This window comes from Pituophis catenifer, unplaced genomic scaffold (assembly GCF_029215685.1).
Source record: "Pituophis catenifer annectens isolate HBS135680 unplaced genomic scaffold, rPitCat1.0.hap2 SCAF_15, whole genome shotgun sequence".
Taxonomy (NCBI): domain Eukaryota; kingdom Metazoa; phylum Chordata; class Lepidosauria; order Squamata; family Colubridae; genus Pituophis; species Pituophis catenifer.
This window is the reverse complement of record NW_027256895.1, coordinates 627,517-653,552: the sequence shown is the minus strand read 5'-3', so window position 1 is coordinate 653,552 and position 26,036 is coordinate 627,517. Positions and strand designations below refer to the sequence as shown.

The 26,036-nt window shown below is 53.2% G+C and overlaps 2 protein-coding genes across 2 annotated transcripts; one reads left to right on the top strand and one right to left on the bottom strand.

The window, feature by feature from the left end:
- The first annotated feature begins 1,528 nt into the window (after positions 1 to 1,528).
- LOC139324772 (beta-1,3-galactosyltransferase 5-like) lies at positions 1,529 to 4,603 on the top strand. Its single transcript, XM_070954517.1, has 3 exons — positions 1,529 to 1,683; positions 2,918 to 3,456; positions 4,111 to 4,603. The coding sequence occupies exons 1-3, from the start codon at positions 1,529 to 1,531 to the stop codon at positions 4,560 to 4,562; spliced, it is 1,146 nt and encodes a 381-aa protein (XP_070810618.1). The 3' UTR covers positions 4,563 to 4,603.
- Positions 4,604 to 5,526: 923 nt separating this feature from the next.
- SRRT (serrate, RNA effector molecule) lies at positions 5,527 to 24,513 on the bottom strand. Its single transcript, XM_070954643.1, has 20 exons — positions 24,429 to 24,513; positions 22,367 to 22,504; positions 21,475 to 21,603; positions 20,835 to 20,981; positions 19,443 to 19,631; positions 14,901 to 15,070; positions 12,417 to 12,592; positions 12,205 to 12,300; positions 11,741 to 11,852; positions 11,488 to 11,648; positions 11,338 to 11,399; positions 10,543 to 10,621; positions 10,200 to 10,391; positions 9,668 to 9,838; positions 9,422 to 9,575; positions 7,824 to 8,017; positions 7,550 to 7,706; positions 7,228 to 7,317; positions 6,772 to 6,868; positions 5,527 to 5,798 (listed from the first exon to the last, which is right to left on the bottom strand). Exons 2-20 carry the CDS (start codon positions 22,483 to 22,485, stop codon positions 5,723 to 5,725), a joined length of 2,571 nt encoding a protein of 856 aa, XP_070810744.1. The 5' UTR covers positions 22,486 to 22,504; positions 24,429 to 24,513; the 3' UTR covers positions 5,527 to 5,722.
- Between the last annotated feature and the right edge of the window lie 1,523 nt (positions 24,514 to 26,036).

Here is a 26,036-nt window from a genome sequence, read left to right as displayed (position 1 = left end):
AATCTGGGTTTCTGCTTTGGGAAGGGACCCCAAAGTGGATCAGCCTGTCCAGCTGCAATTTTTAGAACTGGAAACTCCCTCGGCTCCGGGTGACGGAGGTGCCCTTCTTGGCAAGGAGGAAGGTGGATAAGGCAGCTCAGCTCTCTGCAATGGAGGGGGGGTATTTTGGGAGGTTGATCCCTGGCCAACCTCTGTGGCCCCTACCCTGGCTGCCATGGGCACATCTGGACTTCCAGAGCCTCTGCTTTGCACCCTCCTTCCTGTGAGAGCTTTGGGAGGGGGAGGCGGGAAAGCGCCCCCATCCTCAGGAGATGCCATGGGGACATTTGGGAGGGAGGGGAAGGGGTCTGGTGGGGGTGGGTGGAACGGGGCAGACCCACCTTCCTCGGCTCACCTCCCACAGCTAAGAGAGCCTCTGGGAAGCTTGGTCCCGAGCAGGCAGGAATCCTGGTGGAGTGGGGTGGGGGTGGGTGGCTGGGTGGGTAGGCTGGAAGCAGCTTTATGAACAGAAAGTTCTCTATGGTGGGTGAGTGGATGGGGGCTGACCCACTCCAGAGGGACCCTCTTGCAGAGGGGAGGTGTGGCAGCTCCCAATCCTACAGCTGTGTTTACAGTAGCCCCCTCCCCTCCAAACTGCTGGTGCCCTCTTAGGGGTCATTCCAGGTTCCTGGAGTTGGACCCTTCCCAGCCCTGGAAGGTTGAGGCAGCCTGGTCTGCCTCCTCTGGGGGTCTTTCCTCTTCACCCCCAGTCCCCCCTCCCCCGGTCCCACCATCAGGAGCCAATCACTATCTCAGGCTGGGTCTGGACAGAGCCTCTCACCTCCACCCACAGGTTTTCCCATCTACTTCCGGCTAGTCCGATGAGAATGAGCCAGTCCTGTGTCTTTCCGTCCCCCCAGCTCCAGAGCTGTTCCCCCCCCACACCTAGCCCCCTTTTCTAGAGCAGCCCCATAGGAATGCAGCCCACCTGGTGGAAACTGCCAAGATCTTGGCAACTTTTCAATCAGGGATCTCGCCCGGGGGGGGGGGGGGGCACGGTCTGGCTATCTTTGGAAGAAGAAGTAATTTAAAAAAAATCTTAAGATTGTGCAGAAATGAATAGATTAACTCTGAAGATTAAAGATAGAGAAGACTCAGAATATTTTAAAATATGTAATGATATTTATTATTGGTTGGAGAAGAGATATAAATGATTAATTATATAAGTATGTAAAAATACGTGATGAGTAGAATATTATGTTAGTGATTAATTGATATTGTGGATTGGAAAAGAATCAAGATAGAAGTAATGACAACTATACAGAAGAAGAAAGAATTTTGGAAGATAACACCGAGATGTCAGAGGGAAGAGAAAACTGATGTATTAAATGTTTCTTTGGCTAAAAAATAAAAAAAACTTTTTTATAAAAAAAAAAAAAAAGATGAGCTAGGCAGAGCCAGGGGTGGGGGGGGGCTGGTGCTTCCTGAAGCCATATTTGGTGGGGGGGGGCTTGGCTTTTCATCTTGCAGCCCACCCTGGTGCTGGATGATGGGCAGCGGAGTCCCCTGCTTGGTGAGGCCGGGTTGCCAAGCCAGCGCCTGCCTGCGGCCATCTTGGTTTGGTTGGGGGGGCGAGGGCTCTCTGGGGAAACCCTCCCCCAAGATGGCTCCCCAGAGGTGCTTCAGGAGGCTGCTGCCCAGGAAGTGGGTGCACTTTTGGGTCGGGCTGGCTTCCCCGGGGTGAAGGGCTGGCCAGCTATGGGGCCCGAGGCCTGCAAGCCGTCTGCCTCCCTTGCAAAGCCTCTTCGCCCCCCAACCCAAGCCGGGGGGGGGGGAGGCAGCTCCAATTGTATGCTTGCAAAGGGCCCCACTCTCAGCCCCCCAACCCAGCCTGATGCAATGGGGGGGGGGAGGCGGGGAGGGTTGGAGGACTCCAGCAGGGAGGAGGCTGGCTCCCTTTTTAGGGAAAAATAATTTTCTTTGCCCATCCAGGGAAAAACAAATCTGCCTCTATAAAGGCTTCTTGTCTCTATTCAGAAAGGCCTGGGGGGAAAAAACCTCTTTTAGAGAAATATCTGGGGCTGGATCGGGGCCTCTGGTGCTCGCAGGGGGTGACTCTTCCTTTCAGCGCAGCCATCGATCAGTGATTCTTCTGACAAAAGACACGATTGTTTGTGTTCTTGTTCTCTCAATTGTCTGGTACAATTGTCCCACTGATACCTAAAGTAAAAAATTCCTCCAGCTTTGGGTTTTGCAACGGCCCTTGATTAAATTTGGCAATGGAGGGTGACGTTTGCACGATGGACTTGCACCTGGGTGTAGCCTTTCTGGTTTTTTTTTATTTTTGAGTGTTATTGTCCATCTCTGTTTTTATCACCCCTCTGTAGACATTGCTGTAGCCCACCCCCCAGCTTTTCTTGGCTGGGGAGGGAGGGGGGGCAGGCTACGAACCCTGTGAACTGAGAAAAAATAAAAGAGACTCACATTTTTAACCATTGCTCGGCATATAATTGGAAATGTACAGGCGCCGCCATGCGTCGAAGTCATGAATCATTATGAACGTTTATGATTTATCGTTTTCAAAAGGGAACCAGTTCAAACCCGTCTCTATTTAAACAGCCTAATGTGCAAATGTGGTTTTATGATTTGAGTTTCCTTATTGCATTTGGAGGGTGTTGAGGGATTCGGCAGGCCTGGTGTGTGTGTGTGTGTGTGTGTGTGTGTGTGTGTGTGTGTGTGTGTCTTGGCCTTCCCAGCTGCCATAGCTGCCTCTGATGGGCACTGCGGCGCCCACCGTTTCCTGGGTGCCCAAAGTGCCCCCCTGGGCTCTGGGTGCAGGTGGCAGAGCAATTTCTGGCTTCTTTGGCCAGGCCTGTCAGGACGGAGTTCAACCCCATTTAGGTTAATTGACTTGGCTTAATCCTGCCTTGTTTCCTAGGCTCAGCCATGTTTCCCTCTGGAAGGTGATCTTGGGGCTGGCAGCCATCCTCTTGATCACGTCCGCCCTGAGGAAGAAGTTTGTTCTCCAAGCAATGCCTGAGCCCATCTCAGCCCTGACCGACGGCACCTTCACCTTCTACTTCAACTGGAGCGTCTACGAAGCCCTCTTCCCTCACCTGCAGCTCTACCGGTGCCAGGAGGTGATTGCCCGGGACGACTTGTGCCAGGGACCCTCCCGGGCGCCCCTGCTGCTCCTGGCCATCAAATCCCACCTGGCTTCTGGGGGCAGGAGGGCCACCCTGCGACGCACCTGGGCTCAGACGGCGGAGGTGGGGGGCTTCTGGCTGCAGCCCCTTTTCCTCCTGGGGGCCACGTCCAACCAGAAGCAGCTGGAGCTGGTGGTGCAGGAGAGCCGCGTGTTTGGCGACATCCTGATGTGGGATTTCGTGGAGTCCCATCACCACCTTTCCCTCAAGGAGCGCTGCTTCCTCCAGTGGGTGCACGGGCACTGCCAGCGGGCAGCCTTCGTCTTCAAAGGTGAGCTGCCAGGGAAGCAGGGCGGAGTGGGTTTCTGTGCTTGCCCTCCAGGAGACCCTGCAGGGAGGGTGAATGGCTCCTTAACACCTTTCTGAGGTAGCCCCAGTTTAGTGCTGCTCAGCAAGTCGTGTCCACCGAGGTTGAGAAAAAGCAGCCATTGAAGGTCGATCTTTCAGGCATTTCCCCATAGTCCAGGGGTGTCCAACCTTGCCAGCTTTGTGGACTTCAGCTCCCAGAATTCCCCAGCCAGCAAGGGTTTCCCAGAACAATATGGATAGGACAAGAACAAATGTGGCTAAATGACATTGTTGTATTTTTTTGATAGATTAACTTTCTTAATAGATAGTGGGAATGCAGTAGACGTAATATATCTTGTCTTCAGTAAAGTGGGGGGAAAAAAAGCTGGCTGCAGAATTTTGGGAGTCCAAATCCACAGCTCTTAAAGTTGCCAACGCTGGACACTCCTGCCATCGTCTTTGCAGCCCCCTCAGAGGGCACAGAGCATCCCCTCCTTGCCCCCAAATGGACAGACCCCAGGGCCCTGTGAACATGCTTTCTGGTTTGCAATGATACAGCAGGGAGTGCCTCAGTGCCAGCTTTGTAACCAGAAGAGCTTGAGACATGGCAGCCAACCGGAGTGGCCTTGTCTTGCAGGAGAGGACGACGTTTTCGTGAATCCTGTGGCCCTGACGAAATTCCTCCGGCAGACGCCCAACGTCTCCCACTTCATCCACGGTCACATCCACTACCACCCTGCCGTGAAGAGGATTGGGCGGGACGCCATCCCCCTCCCGCTCTTCCCACTGGGCCACTTCCCCCACTTTGCCTTGGAAAAGGGCTTCCTGGTGCCCGGTGCTGCCCTGCCTGCCCTCTATCAGGCCTCCCTTTGGTTGCCCACCTTCCCTCTCAGTGGTGCCTACTGGGGCTTCCTAGCCTTGGCCGTCCAGTTGCCCCATAAGCACAGCGGAGACTTCCGGGCCTGGGAGAAGATGGAGGACCACCTCACCTTATACCAGAAATCCCTGATGGTCCATGGGGTCTCTATGGAGAGGATGGAGAAAGTGTGGCGGGAGCTCAGGGGCTCCACGCGGGGATGGCCCAAGTGAACGCAGGAGCAGCTGTACCCACACACGCTGCCCTTCGCCCAGGACGGAGTTGGTCATTGGACCCGGGGAAGGTGATGCCACCCATTGGCACTGGCTTCCTACAACCTCTCGCCAGATGGCGAGCAGTTGCCAAGGCTCGCATTTCTCAAAGCTGGTTGTCCATATTCTGTTATTAAAAAGTCTCCCAAGCAGGTGGGTCTGTGTGAATGCTTGCAAGTAAGTGCAGTCTCTAGAGCAGGGGCATCCACCCTTGGCAACTTTTAAGACTTGTGGACTTCAACTCCCAGAATTCTCCAGCCAGCCATGCCAGAGGGGAGGCCAAGATGCCCGTGGTGTCATAACCATCAATAAATCGATAAAGGGGGAAAAAACAAAACAGCTGTAGGGAGAAATGAGTGTTCTGAGCTCATACAGAGGTCAGTCAGTGCAGGAAAAGCAACTTTTGATGCCTTTCCAGATTTTATTTATTCGTTTAAAACGGGACTCTCCAACCTCGCCAACATTTAAGACCTGCAGACTTCAATTCCCAGAATTCTCCAGCTGGCATACTCTAGACCAGTGGCAGGGAACGATGGCCCCTTGATGACTGGTGGACTTCAAATCCCAGATTTTGGCTAGCTCGGGAATTCTGGGATTTGAAGTCCACCAGTCATCAAGGGGCCATCGTTCCGCACCCCTGCCCTGGGCCATGTTCAACATTGCAAGCCAATGTTCAAATGCTCCAATGTGGACCAGGAAAGGGAGGGAAAACATGCAATTCCTATCTAAACCCCCAAAGTGAGGCGCACAACCCCCCTCCCCCAGAGTCCAACTTCTCAAGGGCCAAAGGGGTCCCTGGTCAGCAGCCCCCATTCCCAAACACCTTCAGTGGAGGGGGGGGAGGGGCAGCAGGTTGCTTGGCCAGGGAGGCCTTCGTTGGCACAGATACCCCGTAAGGTAACGGTGAGCAAAGACAGCAGAGCCCTGGAAACGGAGAGGCTTTTATTGAAATCCAAATACAGCTAAACATGTAAAACTGGCGGACGGATCTCAAAGACACGGATCCGGACCTGGCTTCACACACGCACACACACAGGGAGGGGCGAGCGGGATGACGGCGTTGTTTTAAAAAAAAAGCGAGGGAGGGGGGGTGGGGGGATGTGAAGCCAAGGCGGTGGGGCTCAGAAGAAGTCGACGTCCTCAGGTGCGTCCAAGTCTCGGTACTCTACGATGGCGCGGGGGTCTCCTCGGACCATCCTGAAGAGAGTAAGAGAATAACAGAGTTGGAAGGGACCTTGGAGGTCTTATAGTCCAACCCCCTGCTCAAACAGGAAACCCTATACCCGTGATGGCGAATCTGTGGCACCTGGAGCCATATTGGTGGGCATGCGAGCTCAGCTCGGGAGTCCATGTGCACGCCAGCCACTGATTTTCGGGCCTTCTGGGCCCACCGGAAGTCAGGAAACAGGCTGTTTCTGGCCTCCAGGGGGAAAGGCCCGTTTTTCACTCTCCCCAGGCTCCAGAGCCTTTCTAGGAGCCTGGGGAGGGCAAAAACAGCCTTCCCCACAGTCCTGGAGGCCCTCCAGAGGCTGGAAATGGCTTGTTTGCCAACTTCCAGTGGGACCGGGGGCATTGTGCCATCACGTGCCAAAAACAGGGGAGTGCTGGGGGTTGCACGCGCATGGCGCATAGAATTATGGGTGTGCACGACCTCCCCCCCACCCCCACCGCTTTTGGCACAAGATGGCAAAAAGGTTAGCCCTCACTGCCCTACACCATTCCAGACAAGTGGCTGTCCAGTCTCTTCTTAAGAACCTCCAGTGTTGGAGCACCCACCACTTCTGGTGGCAAGTTGTTCCACTGGTTAATTGTCCTCACTGTCAGGAAATCCCTCCTAGGTGGCTTCTCTCCCTGATTAGTTTCCATCCGTTGCGTCCTGGTGCCACCTTCAGGTGCTTTGGAGAATAAGTTGACCCCCCCTCTTCTTTGTGGCAGCCCCTCAAATATTGGAAGATGCTTATCAGGTCCCCCCAAGTCCTTCGATTGCCTAGACTGGCCAGACCCCCATCCTTTTAGACCACTTAGTCTCCAGGCCTTCAACCCTCTTAGCTGCTCTTCTCTGCACTCTTTCCAGACTCTCAGCATCTTTTTTATACTGTGGTGACCAGGGAGGTTTGGGGCCCAGCCCTGCCTCTCGCACAGGTGACGGGGAGGATTCCCTCCTAGCTACCTGTTCCGTGGCTTATTCAGGTATCCAGCCTGCCCTCGGAAGGTGTCGTAGTTGCCCCGCCCGGCGGCATAGGGAGCCGGGGGGTACGGAGGACCGCCTGGGAAGAGAGAAGGAGAAACGGTGACCTCCTTTGAACTTACTACAGAATTGGAAGGGACCTTGGAGACCATCAAGTCCAACCCCTGCTCGATTGGGAGATTCTATCCCATTCTGGACAAAACAGAATGGTATGACTTATAACTAAGAGAGGGAAACTCTAGTCGCCTGTTTAAGGTGTACATCAGACCTGGCAGCCCTGCCCATTTTAGAGTCCTCTCCCCTCCCCCCCATTGAAGGGGCCCTGGAGGGGAAGCCCAGCCTCTCCAGAGGATGCCCACTAGGTGAGGGGCCTGCAGACCGCAGCACCTCCGTCCCTGCCTCCCACTGGCTGCCCAGGAGTGGAACTATCTCACGTACCTCCGTATCCCAGGATGGGCGGGCGTGGCTGTCCATAGGGCATCAGTCCCTGGGGGGCCTGCGGTGGGTAGGGCAACCCTGGTGCCAGGCCTGAGGAGGGCAAAGGAAGGCAACGTTTGGCCCCTGTCAGGGGAGCACCAGCATGCTTGGGACCAGGAAGGGATGGAGGAACCAGCTGGGCAGGAGTGGGGGCTTTCCTTGGCCGCCTCCTTGCCACCGTTCTCGTCTGCCACATGTGGTAAGAGGGGCTCTGGGGCTTGCTGGGGAGGGGTTTCTCCCACTCCCAGGCAGGGCCCCGAGGGTCTCCCTCCCCCCGACTCACCCTGTCCGGGGACGGGCGGCTGGTTCAGCTTGAACTCGGGCAGGGCCGGCCGCTTGGCGTCCATCAGGAAGTTGTTGAAGAAGGCCACTTCCTTCTTCACCTCCTCAATCTTCTCAGCGTGCTTGTTGAAGATGTGCTTGCGCACAAACTCAGGGCCCTGGCGGGGAGGGGAGGGGAGGGGAGGAGGGTGTCAGGAGAGCCGGGGCTGGTGCTCGGGGCAGCCTGGCCTTGCCTGCCAAACGAGGTGCCGGTCTCCCGGGGAAGGAAGGCGCACCTTGAACTTCTTCCCGCTGAGCGGGCACTGCCACTTGTCCTTGCCCAGCTCCAGGGTGTTGGAGGTGACGAAGTTCTCCACTTCCTGCTCGGGGTCCTTCTTGCCCATCTTGAGGGCTTCTTCTTCCGACAGGGACTCCCGGATGCTGAAGAGGGGCAGCAGCTTATCCTCGAAGGCCTTCTGCCACTCGGCCACTGGAAGGGCAAGGAGTCCGTCCCACAGGGCCCCACCTTCCTCAGAGGGGGGAGCTCTGCCCCTCCACCCCCAAAGACCCCCCCGGCACAACCCCCGGGGCAGAGGGGCTCATCCAGAGGCAGACCCCGGCCCACTCTTGACCGCGGACCCTGCTAGGGCTGGCAGGGCGGAGGGTCTTCCGGATGGAATCCCAAGAGGCGGCTTCTGTGTTCCACTCCCCAGCCCCACCTTGGGGCAGTCCTCGGCTTACAACCATTCATTTAGTGATGGTTCCTACAAGGGCACTGAAAAAAGTGACTTACAACCATTTTTCACAGTTACGACCACCGCAACATCCCTGTCACCTGACCAAAATTGGGACACTTGACAACCGGTTCATTTTTACGACGGTCGCAGTGTCCCGGGGTCACGTGATCTCCTTTGACGTCAAGCAAAGTCAACGGGGAAGCCAGACTCACTTAACAACCGCGTGACTAATTTAAGAACGGCCGTGATTCACTTAACAACTGTGGCAAGACAGGTCATCAAATAAGGCAAAACTCACTTAGCGACTGTCTCACAGAGCGATGGAAATTTTGGGCTCCATTGTGGTCGTAAGGAGCCTGGTGGTGCAGTGGACTAAACTACTGTTCAAGTAGTATTTAGCTGCCAGCTGCCTGCAATTACTGCGAGTTCAATTCTCACCAGGCTCAAGGTTGACTCAGCCTTCCAGCCTTTTGAGGTAGGTAAAATGAGGACCCGGATTGTGGGGGCAATAAACTGACTTTGTATAAAATATACAAAAGAATTAAGGCTATTGCTTAACTCATTGTAAGCCACCCTGAGTCTCTGGAGAAGGGCGGCATATAAATCAAACTAATAAATAAATAAGTAAGTAAGTAAGTAAGTAAGTAAGTAAGTAAGTAAGTAAATAAATAAATAAAGTGGAGCACCACCTGTGCAAGCAGTCCTCGACCTACAACCATCTGTTCAGCGACCATTTGCGGTCGCAACAGCACTGAGAAAAGGGGCCTCCTGCCATCCTCACCCCACTTGCGCCTCCCCTGGCATCTCCAGGCAAAGGATGGGAACCCCGGGCACTGGCCAACCGGCAGGCCTTGACCTCTGTGGCAGTATCCGTGGGGTCAAAGGGGTCGCCATTCCCAACTAGCTGTCATTGGGGGGGAGCCGGGTTTGCTTAACCATCGCCCGATACAGTTACCGACTGAAGTGATTTCCGGGACCATTGGGTTTCCGGGTTAAGGAAAAAAGGCTCCGTTCACAACCGCCCTGCTTAGCCCCAGAGACTCTGGCCTCAGCGTTGGTCGTAAGGTGAGGACACCCACCCACACCCGTGTTTCTTTCTATGGCAGCAGCGAAAGAGGCGCCCAGGGAGCGTGGCGGGTGGCAGAGAGGCCCCGTACCTTCGCGGTGGGTGACGCGGTTGGGCGGGATGGGCCCCCGCACATGGATGATCCCGCACCGGTTGGGCATCTCGTCCTCGTTGAGGTACTCGGAGGTGTTGTAGTAGTCGACCGAGTGGACGATGCGCAGGTAGAGCAGCAGCTTGTCCAGGACCTGCGTGGCACAAATGGGGAGAGGCTCAGGCCGCCTGGTGCCACATGTGGGGGAGGCCCCTCCAGCTCCCTCCCTCCGGACGCAGGGCTCACCTTCACCAGCTTCTCGTCCCTCTCCACTGTGATCTCGGCCGGGTTCCCCTCTTTGGGGGTCTCTTCGGATGGCTCCCCGCTTCGGCCCAGCAGCTCCTCCTCTTCCGCGCTGACCTCCTCAATCAGGTAGTCGGTGATGTTCTTCAGGATAGGGTTCTGGGAGGGCAGGTTCTGGGGAGGGGGGACGCGGGGTGAGGGGCAGCCCCACATTCGCCCGCACCTCTGCCCGGCTGCCACCGCGGCCCCTTCCCCTGGTCACGCAGGGGGTCCTTGGCTAACAACCGACCGTTTGGTGACTATTTCAAGCTACAAAGGCGCTAGAAAAAGGGACAGGTGACTGTTTCTTTGCACGACCGCTGCAAAGTCACGGGATCTGGGGACCTTCTGACAAGCAGAGTCGAGGGGGGACTCGGATTCACCTAACAACCGTGTGACTCCCTTAAAAATGGCAGCGATTCCCACCGATCAACGGGGGCAGAGAAAGGTTGTAAAACGGGGCAGGTGTGCCAGCAGCGCCTTCCCCGAGACTCACCGACACTTCGGAGGGCAGCTTGGCCTCTCCGGCCCCCCACAGCTGGGTCCGGTCGTCCATGGCGTGGATGAGCTTGGCCGCCAGCTTGATGTCGTTGCGCAGGATCTGCTTGTGCTGCGTGATGCCGTTGATGTTGCGCACACGGCGGGTCAGGTCCCGGTTGACGCCGGGGCTCAGCTCGCAGTCTCGCAGCTGGAGGGGGGGAGGCAGGTGAGGGGCAGGAACCCTCCCCACACGCCCACTCTGCCCCCCCCCAGAGAAGTGGGCGATTCTGAAGGGCCAGGTCGGGGAGCACCAAGCCCCCCCCCCGCCTTCTCTCTCTCCTCCCCCCCTCCTAATTTACCCGAATATTCTGGAGATTCCAACAAATTTCCTTGATGTTGACGGTGCGGTCGAAGGTCAACCAGCCCCTCCGGAAAAACCTGGGGAGGGGAGAAGGACCGTTCGGAGGCTCTGCTGGGTGTCCGGCAGGCAGAGAGGCAACCCCCCCCCCTTGCCCCTTATTTGCAAGGGGCAGGGGCCGCAGCACCCCTCCCTGGCCAGAACAGCACTGCAGGTCCAGAGGGGGGAGCTCTGGGGGGGGCTGTTTGGTGAGGGAAGGGGTGCTGCAGACCCAGGCCCTGGCAGGAACCCAGCAAACCCAGGCAGCTGAGCCATATGCGCCCGGCTCTTCTGGATTTTAGGAAATGACCAAGAACAAAAAATATTTCTTCCTTCCTCTTCCTTCCTCGTTTTCCTCCTCCTTCCCTCCTTTTTTTTCTTTTTCTTTCTTTCCTTCCTTCTTTCCTTCCATTCCCTCCCTCCCTCCTTTCTTTTTCTTTCCTTCCTTCTTTCCTTCCATTCCCTCCCTCCCACCCATAACATTAATTGGCTGCCCATTTCACTCAGGGCAACTCTGGGTGGCTTACAATCCTTATATTATCCCTTCCTCACCTCAAAGGGGGGGGGGGGGCTTTTCTAAAACAAGGGGAAACAGCTGCAACTGAGCACTCCCCCCCCCCCACAGGCTGGAGAGGGAATTTATTTCTGCACAGATAGCAGGATGGGGTGGGGGTGGGGGCGTCACTGCTTCAATAAAGCTCACCCTGACTTAAAATAATCAGGCTGGGGATGGGGTGGAAGGACCGCTGAGACTTACCTCCGTTCCGGCTGAGGGTCTGAAAGGGCCACTCTCATGAAGCCGGGGTACCTTTTGCAGAACTGAGGAAGCAGAAAAGGTGTGTTGAGATGGATGCACAATCCGCCTGCCTGCCCACCCACCCCCCTCCACTCGCTTCCCCCCACTCACCGCCACGATCTCAGCCTGGGGGATATTGGGGGCGATGTTGCGCACGAAGAGGGAGCAGGTCTTGTGCAGAGCGCGAGGCTTGGGCTCCCCGTCCTTCTCCTTGCCTTTGGGGGACCCCTCCCCGTCCTTTGGGCCGGCCGGCTCCTCCTTGGGCTTCTTGTCTGTGGCCGCACAGGACGCAGATCAGGCCGGGCCTCTCCCTCCAGGGCCTGGGACCCCCCCGAGACCCTCACCCTGGGGCCTCCCCCCTCACCTTTGTCTTCTCCTTGGGGGCGCCCGCTCTCGGAATCGCTGTCGGACTCTGAAACGCTCCCCTCATCGTAGCTGTCGTTCCCACTGCGCTTCCGCTTGTGCTTGTGGGTGGTCTGGAAAGGAGAAGGCATGCTTCCTTGGGACCAAAGACCTTCCCCCCCACCCCATAGTCACTTTGGCCTGGAACCCTGGGGAGGGAGGGAGGGAAGGAAGGGAGAGGGCTGTATGTGTCTCCGCATTCCTATTACTGCCCCCGCCCCAAAAGAGCTGGAAATGAGGAGGCCTGCAGGTATTCCCTCCTTCAGAGGTTGGTCTCCTGGGACAAACCAGGTCATTTCTCCCCCCCCCCCCCAAAGATGTCCTCCATCATCCCATGTGGTTGGCCTCCCTCTTCTTGTACACATACACAGAGTTGACCTGATGGATATCTGGTAGAGGTGGAGGGACCCCTCCCCACTCACCCACCTTCTTTGCCTCCTTCTCAGGCTCCTCTTTCTTCTCCCCCCTTTTCTCCTCTTCCTCCTTTTTGCCTTTCTCCTCCACAGCTTCCTCCTCGGCAGTCTGCAAAAGAGGCCTGTTCAGTCAGTCAGAGACCAACCTGGTGCTCAGCCGGGGTGGGGGTGGTAGGAGGCCTTGCCCCCCCACCCAGTGCATCTCCTCCCCCCTCCCCTCCCCACCTTGGCCTTCTTGGCCTCCTCTTTCTTCTCCTCCTTCTCGGATACTTTTCGCTCCTGCTCCGGCAGCCGGTTCTCCTCCTTCTTCCCAGGCTCAGCCTTCTCCGGACGCTCCTCTTCCTCCTCCTGGTCCAAGACCTTCAAATCGTGCTCCGTCCCGCCTTCCATCTTGATGACAGCTGCGGAGGCAAAAGCCGTGAATCGGATGGAGTCCTCCATGGCAGCTGGAGACCTGGCCCTCCGCTCTCCCTCAAAGCCCCAGGGAGGCAAGGAGCCTGGCTCTGCCCTGTCCAGAGGTGTGATTCAGCTGGTTCTATCCGGTTTGGGCCTCATCAGAAGAGCTCTATTGGACGTTTGGATTAAAACTAAGAAACAAAATTCTATTGAAATTTCCAATTGGCTGTCGACTCTGGAGATGTTGGTACATCCTAATTTCATGAAATTAGGAAGAGTGACCACGTATAAAGACATATTGAATGAAAAAGGAGGTCTAGACAGGACTTGCAAGAAGAAGAGAGATAACTAGAACGGTGGGCATATCTTCAGATTCAATCCCGATACATGAGAGATAAAAATGAATGGGGCATAAGGACCGGACAGAAACGATAGAATTGGGACGAAATCCTACAAGCGGCAGATGTGAAGATGATTAGGAAATTATATAAATATTTACTGGATTATGACATGATAGAAGAGCAAGTGAAAAGAGACCATGCTCACCTGGAGTAAGAATTTTGGGTATGGCATAGATCTAGATAGCTGGCAAAAACAATGGGAAAGGAACAGAAAACTTACCCTAGCCACTGCATATAAAGAAAATCAATACAAGATGTTTTACAAGGTGGCACTACCCACCCACAAGACTAGCCAAGACGTGCAAAAATTGCTCACCAAAATGTTGGAAATGTAAAGCAACACTAGGCACTTATTATCATATGTGGTGGGGGTGCCCGAAAGCCAAGGACTTTTGCTGCCAAATAAAACAGTGGCTAGAAGAGATGTTAAACCAGACGATAGATATGACGCCAGAACTCTTCCTTCTGGGTATAATAAGGGATAATTACAAAAAAAGAAGAAATATATCTTATGGTAGGTAAGTCCTTCGGGAGTAGGGCGGTATAGAAATGTGATTAATAAATAAATAAATAAATGGTACACATATTAACGGCAGCGAGGTTGATATTCGCACAAAATTGGAAATGCAGAGAGAACCCACAGGAGGTAGAAATAATCAACAAAATATTGACCTGTGCAGAAATGGACAGGTTAACAAAGGAGCTCAAAGATAAAGATGAATCAGAATTCTATGTAACCTGGAATACATTTTATAAATGGCTAGAGAAAAGGAGGAATGTAGGGAGAGAGAATTAGAACAGAGTGAAGGAAAGGGGAGAAAAATAAATTTTAAAAAATTAAGAAATATTAGATAGGAATAAATTGGATTTGAATAGGTACGAAGGGAATATGTATGTAACTGAAGTGTGACTGAATGTACAAAAAGCATATATGGAATACGCATGATGTTATATTGTAATTTACATGAAAGAAAAACTGTTAGAAAAGTATGTACCAGACAAGTCGCACTAAGTCTAATGTTTTTAAATCGTATATTTAATAAAATTAATAATAATAAAACAAAAAAGGTTTGGGCAAACTGGTAGCGGTGGCTGCGGGAGGCTCCGCCCACCTGCCCGTACATCATCATGTCCCGTTTTTGACACTCTGCGCACGCGTGGAGGTGGCTCAGGCGCTCAAATTTGCAAGTAGCTAAGGTAAGTGAATACCACCCCTAGCCCCGTCCCTACCCGGTTCTCACCCACCACGGAAGACTCCAGGCATCTTCCCAACATGGAGGAGGGTCCTCCACCACCAGGGGTGAGGGAACCGCAAACGAGGGCTGCTGTTGCTGCTGCGGCTAACACCTTCCGGGTGCGCTTCAAGGTTCTGGTTACCACCTTTAGAGCGCTCCATGGCTTAGGACCTGGTTATTTACAGGACCGCCAGTACCACAAACAGCCTCCCACCGGCCAGTACGCTCTCACAGAGAGGGGCTCCTCCGGGTGCCGTCAGCCAAGCAGTGTCGACTGGCGGCCCCCAAGGGGAGGGCCTTCTCTGTGGGGGCACCCACTATCTGGAACGAGCTCCCCCCAGAGATACGGAGGATCCCGGACCTGCGCACTTTCCGCCGTGCTCTTAAGACCCTCCTATTCCAGCAAGACGGCCTGGCCTAATTTTCTCCCCTTTCTTTTTAATTTTTAAACTGAAATTTTAATTTGTTTTAAATTATTGGGATTTTAATTGTCTTGGGCTAAATTATTTAATTTGGTTTTAAATTGTTTCTAACTTTCGTATTTATGTATTTTATTCTGTGCCTGTTCACCGCCCTGAGTCCTTCAGGAGTAGGGCGGTATATAAATTTAATAATAAAACAAACAAACAAACAAGCCACCCAGTGCCAGGCGCAGCCCACTGCCTCTGGGCACCTACCGGCATCCAGGACCTTGATGATGGCGTTGGCCTTGTCGATGTCCAGCTGCAGGCCCTCAAACCAGCTGTTGTCCATCAGGTAGAGGAAGACGTTGAGCCGGTTCTGGAGAGCGTTCTGGGCCTCCTGCTTCCTCCGTCCGGCTTCTTCCGGGTGGTACTTGGACCGGAACCTGAACGGGGTCCAAGCGAGGAGGGAAGGGAGTGGAAACAGACAGAGAGGAAGGCAGAGGGAGACACGCCTTAGCCGGAGAGGAACAGAGCATGCTGCCCCTTGGGCACCGTCCACACATGCAAAGCTAGGGAAGGAAGTGGCAGGGAGAAGAAGGGGGCCTCGGACGGGGGGGACGGATGGACGGGAGGGACCTGAAGTCCTTAAAAGAACCAGCCAGAGGCGGGCTACTGTATACTGGACACTCCAAAATCCTGGTTAACAGCCCGGCTGTTTTGTGCAGATCTCGGGGGCTCTCCTGCCAACGGGGGCAGCCGAGGTGCCACCTCCTCCTCAACCTTCAATGCAGCTCCCTTGCTGCCTCTCCTACCAGATGCTTGAGAATGCCAATGCCCATCGTCCCCACCCTATACTTGGCATCTGGGGTGAGAGGATGAGCGTGGTGGTTTCCCATCATATGGTGGAAGGCCAGGCGCTGCTCTCCCCGAGCAAAGGGGACGGGCGAGGAAGTGCATCGCACCCCATCCCTGGCCCCACAAAGCATCGCTCGGACCCACTCTGGATTTCAGCCCCCCCTTGACACCCCCACGGAGCTGGGCCTGCTGCTTCATAGCATTCGCTTAGAGCACGGGTCTCCCCCTCCGCAACATCAAGACCTTTGGACTTCAACTCTCAGAATTCCCCATTCCGGGAGTTGAGGTCCAAAGGCCTTAAAGTTGCCAAGGGGTTCTAATGCTTGCTTGCGAGGCCCTGCCGCTCCCCACCCAGCCCTGGTCCACCCTCCTGAAGCCTGCCTCTCTGGGCTTCCCCAGAAGGATCGCCTTGGTCAGAGAGCTGTCGCCTTGCGTGGTGAGCTTGCACCCTCTGCTGGTTGGGCTGGGGATAGGCCCTCTGCTGCCCCGGGCGCCAAACCTGATGGAGAGGCACCGGCGGGAGGGCTGTGAAAGCTGCAGGCAAGGGGGAACAGGAATTGAACGGGAGGGACCGAGTGGACACAACCAAAGCCAAAGCACGCCTTCTATGTATATAATTTGACCTTGCCAACCGGAAACGAGCCCTTAGAAAAGTTAGTTTCCTTTCTCTCAGCTCTGATTTAAGAAGACAGAACACGTCATACATACACTGAGGGAGTCACACTGCGAGCCTTCCAAGCGAAGAGAGTTTTCTTCGGCGGATTTTAAGAAAAACCGCCCGGATTTAGGAACATTGGAATCTCTCTCTCTCTCTCTCTCTCGTGCTGGGGTGCAGGACTTGAAAAAGAGGAGCCAGCCTGCACGAACCTGAGCTGTCTACCTCCTACAGATTCACATTCAGCTACTCACTGCATTGTGCACAGTGAAGGCCCTGACTGGCTAAGCTACGGAGGAAAAAAAAATCACCACTACCAGCAGAGAGAGGAAGGAAAAAAAAAAAAAGAAAAAGAAAACCAGATTCAAGGCTCTTGGGTGTGTTTTGATTTATTTATGGATTCTCCCGGTTGAGGACGGCTGATTTTTGGAGTCTCCTGCGAGAGGTTCGTGGGAGGAGGGGAGAAAAGGCTGTGTTATTACAGTTAACATCCAAAACAAAAGGAAATTAAAAAAAAAAAAAGCTATTAAGGAAATCAAAAGTGGTTAAAGTGAAGAGAGACACAAGTACATCAGACACCCCCACAGAATATGGGAAAAACCCACGTCCATCCTTTGGGCCTTCTCTTGTGCCAGTGCCGGGGCAAAGGACCCACTGATTTTGGGGAAGGGGGGAGCCCTTGTGCCTTATCTCCACAAATACCCCTTGGCTCCCTCCTGCCGCAGCCCGCGGGGTTCGCTTCCATGCCTTCCAACACGCGAGGTTTTCCCAGGGCTGGAAAAACCTGGGATTCCGGGCTGTTCCAGCCTTTGCAGCTGCCCCCCCCCGCTCCCCCTCCCCAAATGACTCCAGCAGCTTCTGAGGAGAACCCCGCAGCCGAGTTTAGCCGCTGGAAAGCCTCTTCCGTGCTTCGGGCTGGAAAACAAGAGGCCTCTTTTTAATTTTTTCCGTGGAACGTTGGCAGGACCAGCCTATCCTATTTTAATCGTGGGGCACTCAGTGGGGAGGGGAGTCCTGAGCCGGGTTCCTGTAGTTCTAGCACCTCCCTTCTCCCCCCACCCCACACACAAGGCGACCCTAGCTAGCAATTCTCCCTGTTTCCCCCCCCCCCCCAGCTATGAATATGCCCTTTGGGCAGGATCCCCACCTGCAGAGGGACCCCAAATATTCTGTGGATGTCCAGGAAAATTACACAGCAACGGCAAAACAAGATACAGGCAGTCCTCGACTTACAACCGTTCATTTAGTGACCGTTCAAAGTTATGATGGCACTGAAAAAAGTGACATGAGCATTTTTTCACACTTATGACCATTGCCGCATCCCCACGTGTTCAAAATCCAGACGTTTTGCAACCTTCCAATAAGCAAAGTCAATGGAGGAAGCCAGAGTCACTTAACAAGTGTGTTACTCAGTGGCAAGGAAGGTCGTAAAATGGAGCAACACTCACGTAACCGATGTCTCACTTGGCTACATGTACATCGGGCGGTCATAAGTCAGGGACTGCCTGTATAACGGCAGGCAGCCTCATCTATCAAGCCAGCTTGGTATTGTGGTTAAGAAAGCAAACCACGATCCGGTGAGTTCAAGGGCCACCTCAGCCACAAAGCCAGCTCGGGCCGGCCACTCCCTCTCAGCCCTGAGAAAGAGCAGGCAATGGCACCCCAGGAAAGCACAGGGACCCGGGAGTCAGTACCGACTCCTGCCTGGTTCTTCTGGTTGCCAAAAAAGAAAAAAAAAGTTTAAAATCTAGATACTGTGGCAGCTTAAAGGGGCTGGGAAGCAGAGGCCCAGAGGCCTTCGGAGCCTCTGGTGGGCAAACGGTTGGCTTCTCTCCAAGCCAGGCCTGAAAGGGAGGAGAGGAAGGGTCTCTCTCCCCCCTTCGTTTCTCATTCTGTTCCCATTTCCTTCTCTGTTTGGCTGGCTCTATTGTTTTATTTCTGTTCCGTTTATACTGCTTTCATTTTCTTCCTTTTAAGCTGCCTGGAGTGGCCCCTTTGGCGAGACAGGCAGCAAATAAATTTAAGAAAATAAACAAACCTCCTTGCCCAGCCCTGAATTCTCTCCAGTAAATAAGGAGCTCAAAGGAGAAGAAAAAGGGATTGTTGAAGGTGATTTGTAAACTGTGACCTCCTGTAACTTTTCAAAGTTCCCCAAGACCAGGAAGGAGAGAGACCGGCTGGCCCACCTCCCTCTGTTCTCTCATGGGGAGGGGCCCCAGAGCCCTTCCACCTGGCCCCTTCAGATGCGCTGCTGCTACTTCTCAAGACTTGTGCCCCTCCCTCCCTGATCTCCCCCCCCTTCAACCGCTTCCCCCTAAATGTTCCCAGCTTTAATGGATTCTTTGATTTTGGCCCCCCAATTTAGAAACTGGTCAGGCGCTCTTTCTCCATGACGGGCAAGGGTGGGACGAGTGCTCTTGGGGAAGGGGCTTCCCCTTCCTTCTGCTTACAAGGACATTTGGGGTCACAGCTCCCGAGAGACCAGAGGAAACGTTGCTCTTCCGTAAATAGGGGGGCGCTTGCCACGCATTGGGGTGCTGCCTCAGCTGGTTTATTTAGATGCAAAACCCCGGGACCCCAAGGATGTGGGAAAGCCCCCTCCCCTTCAGGCAAACCTCTGGAGGAGGAGAGGCTGCCAGGAGGGGAAGCACCGAGTGGGCCTGGCTGCTGGTGACACGTCTACATGCCTGACCCATCCTGCTTTTAATCCAAGGACCTGGGGATGCATAGGTAGACCTCGACTTACGTCCCTTCACTTAGTGACCATTCAAACTCACAGCTTTTTCACACTTAAAACTGTTACAGCAAATCCCCCCCCCATGGTCACCTGATCGAAGGTTGAACCCTTGGCAACTGACTCGTATTTATGACGGTCGCATTGTCCCGGAGCCACGTGATTCCCTTTTGCGACCTTCTGACAAGCAAAGTCCATGGGGAGAGCCAGATTCGCTTAACAACCGGGTCATTCGCTTAGCAACTGTGGCAAGGAAGGTGGTAAAACGGGACAAAACTCAAGGAATGTTTCACTTAGCAACAGAAATGCGGCCGTAAGTCGAGGACTGCCTGTGCATTGTTCAGACCAGCCAGGATTGGTGTGTGGCACTGAAGGCCAGGAAATAAATTAAAAAAAAACCACCCATGGCTGAAAGGCCTAACCTGGCCTCCTTGGTGTCTCAACCCAGAAACAGCCCATGCCTGAGAAATCCGTTTCTCTCCTGGGGTCTTTACATTTTGGATAGTTGCCCGCATCAAACTCCCTCCTCCCTGCCCTCCGAGGTGGGCAGCCCAGCCCACGAGAGACCTACCACTCTTCATCCTTGTGGGCCAGGAAGAAATTCTGCATCTGCTGGCGGCGGAAATCTAGCTTGTAGTCGTTGTAGCGCTTGACGGCTTCCGTCTCGTCCACGGAGTCATCCAAGGAGAGGAGGAACTCCTTAAAATTCTTCATGACGGGCGGAGCGATGCCCAGATCCACCTCTGCAATGTTCCCCAACCTGGACGGAGGAGGAAGAGCAGGGATTAGCTCTCAACCACCACTTCCTTTCCACTGTTTTACGCATCAAGAATACACAGGTCATTGAAAGCAGGCAGAGTGAAGATCGCAAGCGTCAAAGCAAGAGGAAGGTTGAGAAAATTAAATCCGTACCTGTGAGCCAGGGCTCTCCAAAATCATCAGCTTTAAGGCTTGTGGATCGTCTCCTGGTGATTGGTCCAAAGGCACCCAGTCAGCTTTCACGCCTACGGAGGGACTAGAAGTCACCACTGAGTTCTAGTTCATTGAACTGAATTCGGAATTCTAAGAGTTGAAGTCCACAAGTCTTAAAGCTGTAGGTTTGGAGACCACTACTATAAACCACTGTGTTCCTGCATACAAACGGAATGGAATAAGAGGAGGAGTAGGCACAGGAACGGAATAGAATAGAAAAGAGAATAGAAAAAAGAACACAACAGAACAGAACAGAGAATATAGAATATTCAGAATTGGAATGGAATTAAACAAAAAAAGCACACAAAATAAAGAGTAAAAATGCAAGCGCAAACAGCATGTAAAAACAAGAAGAATCGTTTTTTGAGGCTAGAACCTCGCCAGCCACGCCACGACCTTCCCAGTGGCATCCCGACTGCCACAAGGGCAAAGAAACTCAGGAGGGTAGCTCTAAACTGTTCATTAGGAAAACTGAAGCTAGCAGCTGAAAGGGCAGAAGAAAACGTTTCAGAAGCTGCAGGATACCCCAAGGGACGGGGGCTTCTCTGAAAATCCCCTCTGCCGAACAGCCTTTTCACAGCCACCTCCTCAAAACCTTTGCTCCTTTGCTTCCTTCTCAAGAAAGTCCTCCAATCAACCGTGGTCACAGTTTATGGGCTCAGAATAAGAAGAATTGCACAGCTCTCCTGCCTTTGGCATCTCAGAGCTACCAAAGACCCAGTTTGGGTCAGCGATTAAAGCACCAGGCCAGAAACCAGGAGATGGGAAGTTCTAGTCCTGCCTTAGGCATAAAAGTCAGCCAGGTGACTCTGGGCTGATCCCTCTCTCTCAGCCCAACCCACCTCACAAGGGTGTTGTGGGGAAAAAAGGAGGCGGCAAGCTTGTTAGATATGTTTGTCACCTTTGAGTTATTTGTAAAATAATAAAGATGGGATACAGACAGGCAGACAGACATAGATCGAGCAGAGAATGGCCCCAAGAACCCTCTTACCTGGCTTGGATGGGGAGGATGTGGTGCTGCGTCACATGCATTTCAGGGTGTGCCCAAGGCTGGGGAGGCCCATAAGATGGGCCCGTGGAGACCCCGCTGTAAGGCATCTCATAGCCAGAGTGATAGGGATCTGCTGTGTGCTCATCCCTGCCGAAGGAGAAATGAAACCGCTTCACACGTGCTCAGAAAGGGCCTCCCTCTCCCGAGAGAGAGAGAGAGAGAGAGGGGCTTGCAACTAAAGCCACAGAGCAGGAGGCTCAGTTCCCTGTGGGGAGGCAGACCCAAAGCCTGCCTGACACAAATTATTCTTTATCGTAGGGCACATCCGCATCGAATTTCAATAAAAAGGAACACAGGAATAAAATACTAAAATACAAAAGTATAAAATCTGAAATCTTAAGAGGAAGATTACCAACATATACCTAAGTTGTAAATATAATTTTTACTTCATTTGTCGCAAGCCAGGGAACCAGGGAAATCTCTATTATAGGCTCTGTTTTAACACTCTGTCGCATGTTGGATAGTTCATTTTTCGGCCCCAGTCACAATTAGGTATTTGGGCCCACTTGCTGAGGGCACCTGCGCCTCTGCCGTGGCCAGTCCAATATTGCACCATAGAAGACGCAGCAAGAGAACCCACCAATCCCGTCTCATGCGTTTCTGTGGCGGGCTCAGCTCGTGACGAGGGGGGGAGAAGCGTTCCCGTCTGCTCCGGTCATAATCACGGTATTCCCCTCTGCTCCGGCGCTCCCGGCCTCGGTCCCATTCCCTAGCGGAAGGAAAGATTTTAATATTGGCATCCTGCTGACCCTGCCATCCCCCCGCAACTTCAGAAACCGAGTGCAGATAGACACTGTCTTCTAGCTCCCCTTTCTAAATCGTGGGAGCATTATCTATGCCCCTAATCTGGAGTAACACAATGGTTTAGCCCCTGCTAAATATTCTTTTGGCAACTGGCAGGACAAAGAACGATTCTTTCCATACGTATGGGTAAAAGCCTCAACGTATTTTGTGCAGGTCTCTTTGCTCCCAAACCCTGCATATATTTCTACCTGCTGGAGGGCTTCTTGGTGGTGTCCGAGTTGGCTTGTTTTCTTGCAGATATTTCATTACCATAGCTAGACAATATCATTAGTGCTATCATTAGTGGGGTTCATGGGGGAGGAGGAAGAAGAGGAGAACTGTGGGTCCTTGGTGCTCACTGAGCTGTGTGGTTTTCTTGCAGACGTTTTAAGACCCAACTAGGGAACATCATCAGCGCTAGAAGAGAGTGGGGCTTACATTTCTAGTACTGATGGTATAACCTAGTTTGGTCATGAAATATCTGCAAGAAAACAGCCCAGCTCAGAAAATACCAACGATTCCTGATTTCAACCCTGAGCTGCAAATATTGTCCTTTATTAGTCCTATCTGCTTTCCAAATTGAAGGCCTGTCCAGTGGTCCCAAAGGCAAAAAAGAGCTTTCGGTCTGTTTGGGCCTTTCTCCATCTCCCCTCCCCCACCCGGTCCTCCTTCTGTTCCCCAGGGATCACCTGTCACTCCAGTCGTCTCGGCGTCGGTCATCTCGCTCTCGAGAGCGATCGTAGTCACTTCTCTCGCGTCGGAATTTGTCCCTGCGCCTGCGATCGTATTCATCATCGCTGTCCCCCATTGCGGTGGGTCAAGACCATCTGGAGAGCAGGAGGGAGGACAAAGACAGAAGGAAGCAGAGATCAGTCTGCCTGCAGGGGAAATGGATGGCTTGCCTGGAAGGAGCAGAAGGACCCTGGGCATGAGCGCTAAACCATGTCCAGCTTCTCTTAGCAACCAGAAGCTTCAAGGACCCCCCACTACTTTTCAAGAACTCGGGAGAGTGGGGGAAAGGATCCTGTGTTTGCAGGAGTTTATTTACTATTAAATTTATAAAATGCCCATCTCACAGTTGAGGGACTCTGAGCAGTTTACAACATCCCAGGAGTTCATCGGTGGGTTATTGTTATAGAAACAGACAGTGATTATTATTTGGCAAAACTAAAAAGTTGATATTATACCTTTATTAAGGATTTTACTGCACCGAAAAAAATTGGAAGTCACTGCTCTTTCCTCCCTTTTTATTCCCCCCCCCCGTTTCCCTCATCTTATTCCCTCTCTTTTCTTTCCTTTCCCAATGTCCTTACTTGTATTTTACGTCAAGAAAAAAGCCCTATAATTATTATCTTACTTGCTTCCTATTTGACCCCGAGGCTACTCTAGGCAGCCACAATAATAAAAACGAAAACATAAAAAGGAAACTGAAAGAAATTGAAAGTAAAATAGGACAAGAAAATAAACAAGAAAAAAGCAAAGAGAGTACATTGATAACATATATATACATACATACATACATACATACACACAGATAGTCCTTGACTTACGACAATTGAGCCCAAAATTTCTGTTCTTAAGCGAGACATTTGTTAAGTGAATTTCGCCCCATTTAATAACTTTTCTTGCCCCACCTGTTAAGTGAATCACAGCAGTTGTTAGGTTAGTAACCTGGTTGTTAAGGGACTCTGAGTGGCTTCCCCAGTGAATTTGCTCCTCAGAAGGTGGCCAAAGGGACGCTGCAACCATCATAACCTGTGAGTTAAGTTGCAAAGGGTCCCGATTTTGATCAGGTGCCAGTGGGAGATCCGTCATAGGTCACCTTCTTCAATGCCAGGGTAACTCCCAACAGTCACTAAATGAACCGTTGTAGGTCGAGGACTACCTGTGTAGTATTCACGTGTATATGTATGCATAACAAACACACACGTGTGCATATATATGTGTGTGTGTGTGTTAAGTTTTCGTGGGTGTGCATATGCAAAAAAGTAAAATCTCGGGTGTTTCCCCGCGTCATTATAAATAAGTTGGTTAAAATATTTAGAACCCATAGCTTCTACATGAAACAGAGCCTGAAGATGACAGGGTTGTGAGCCTGTCGAAAAGTTGCTTTAAGAAAAACTCAGGATTTTAGCTGAGGTTTTAAAGGACCTTGCAGAGTGCTCTGTAAGGATTTTTAGAAGATTTTAAGCTGGGATTTTAACCAGGATTTTAAATATTTTAACCAACTTATTTATAATGACGCGAGAAAACACCCGAGATTTTAATTTTTTGCATACATATATATATGTGTGTGTGTGTGTGTGTGTGTTGTGTGTTGAGGTTTTCTGAGGAGAAACAGCTGCGACCACACATGGCTCCTAGAAGCACGAAGCCGAAAACAGCAGCCTGAAGATGACGAATGAGACTTCCTCGAAAGGTCGCCAAGACACCTCCAATTTTACGCGGGAGAAAAGCCGAATAACCAAAGACCTGCGTATCTATACACCCACCCACCCCAAACAACACCCCTTGGCCGAGCTCCCTCCCTCCCTCCCTCCGCAGCGGCCGTTACTCGAGGCGGGCCCAAGCGGGCTGAAGCGCTGCGGGGAGGGCCAAGGCCCGCCGCCCCCGGGGCCCCAGAAGCCACAGCCGCGCCGGCCGGGGATGATGGGAGCGGCGGGCGGGAGCTCCCGAGGGGCCCTTCCCAGCCCAGCGGGGACCCCGCGAAGGAAATGGCGGGCCGGGCCGGGAGGCCGCCGCGCTCCTCACCGGCGATCGGAGGCGCCGCTGATTTTCAGGATCCGAAAGGCGGCCTCGGCGACGCGGTCACCTCGCTCCCCGCGCCGGAAGCCCGCCGCGTCTGCAGGACGCACTTCCGGCCCCGCCTCCAGACGAGGTCAAATGCGCCGGAAACCCCGCCTTCCTCGGGGGGGGGCTAAGCGAGCTTCTGGCGGTTCTCTAGCCCGCCAGGTCTTCTCTTGTGCAATGCTTTAGGGGGGACAGTAGTTCCCATCATCCACGGCCATGTGGGCCAAATTGGCGCTGGCCGCAGCCCCACTTAGGAGGAGAGCGAGAGAGAGACCGTGTTGCTTATTAGAAGGACGCTCTAGCCTCTTGGAGGTCTATTTCCGGAAAACGCTTGGGCCAAGCGCGTTTCATCATAAAGGCGAGGGAAGCCTAGAGAGGCAGCTAGGTTGACTAGTCCGCCAAAGCGGCGACCGGAGAGCTAGGAAAATTAAGAGTCATCTCCCCAACCCCACAAAGTGTCATTGGCGGGTTCTGATGCCGCTTCCTGCCCACGTGGAAGGAGGCGGGACTTCCTGGACTGTTTTCAGTTGGGGGGGGTTCCTCTCCTTTTACAGACTTTGCAAACTTTGTTCCGCTTTCCTCCCCATTGCAACCTCAGAAAGGGGGAAATTCTGCTTCCTTCGTTACGTCCTTAGGCCACCACCTCCTTTACGACACTTGAATAACCCCCATTCATCCGCAAAAGGCTAAGCAGGCGCAGATCTGGGATTGCGGTTGGATGGGAGACCACCAGGAAATCCCAGGGCTAAAAGAGCTGGGAAGCTTGAAAAAAGCTCAAATAGAGCCCCACTGGCAGTGCCCAGAGATGAAACTCCCACTGATGGAGACTTTTGCCCTTCTTGGTCGAAAGTCAGTCCGGAGACTTTTCATGGGACACTTTGTAAGGAAAAAGGCTTGGGACCCTCACACCCTTCTTGGCTCTCCAAGGATTCGAACTCAAGAGGAAGGACAAACTCACCCCTGGCCTGCCAACATGCCCTATTGCGCGAACGATGTGTCCCATTATAACGTTGCAGGATCCAGTCTGGGTCGGTCTCTGGGACCAGAAGTTTATTCTTCTGTGAACTTTTGGGCTGGTGTCGGAGCCCAACTTCTCTCTCTCCAGAATAATTCCCTATTATTCCCTTAGAGCCAGAGCATCTCGGCAGTTTCCAGCTGTTGCTCTGAGGGGCTTTTGCCACTTCTGGGATTGAAAGGCAGTTTGGCAGGCTCAGCAGAGCCCCTCCCTCTCTTTAAGCGCTCTTATCCTCTCTTGAGCTGCTTCACTGGCACATCAGGAGCTGCCTCACCCCCGAGAGTGGAGTGACCAGGCTGCAGTCCAGCTGTTGGGGATGAGGGTCAGGTGGGGAAGGCCTTTATAGGCTTCCGATGTGGCTGACATAAACAGATCCCGAGCTCTGGTCAGACGGCAGGAACCGCGGGGCACGAGGGATGCTGGACTCTCTTCTGGAAGACCCCCTTTGAGAGGGCAGGAAATGTAGTTGCTGGGCTTGGGAGGGGGGGGCTTGCAGCTGGCAGGAAAGCAGCGCTTTCTTACAAAATCACATTAATTCGGCTTGTGGCAAATTG

Bases quoted from the DNA above. Each gene is read 5' to 3' on its own strand.
- LOC139324772 (XM_070954517.1), top strand. From the start codon at position 1,529: ATGGGCAGCGGAGTCCCCTGCTTGGTGAGGCCGGGTTGCCAAGCCAGC. The intron at 1,684-2,917 runs GTGGGTGCACTT...CTTGTTTCCTAG, and splicing joins AGGAGGCTGCTGCCCAGGAA to GCTCAGCCATGTTTCCCTCT. The intron at 3,457-4,110 runs GTGAGCTGCCAG...CTTGTCTTGCAG, and splicing joins GGCAGCCTTCGTCTTCAAAG to GAGAGGACGACGTTTTCGTG.
- SRRT (XM_070954643.1), bottom strand. From the start codon at position 22,485: ATGGGGGACAGCGATGATGAATACGATCGCAGGCGCAGGGACAAATTC. The intron at 20,982-21,474 runs GTGGGTTCTCTT...CTCCTTCGGCAG, and splicing joins AAACGCATGAGACGGGATTG to GGATGAGCACACAGCAGATC. The intron at 9,839-10,199 runs GTGAGTCTCGGG...CCCCCTCCCCAG, and splicing joins AGCTGCCCTCCGAAGTGTCG to AACCTGCCCTCCCAGAACCC.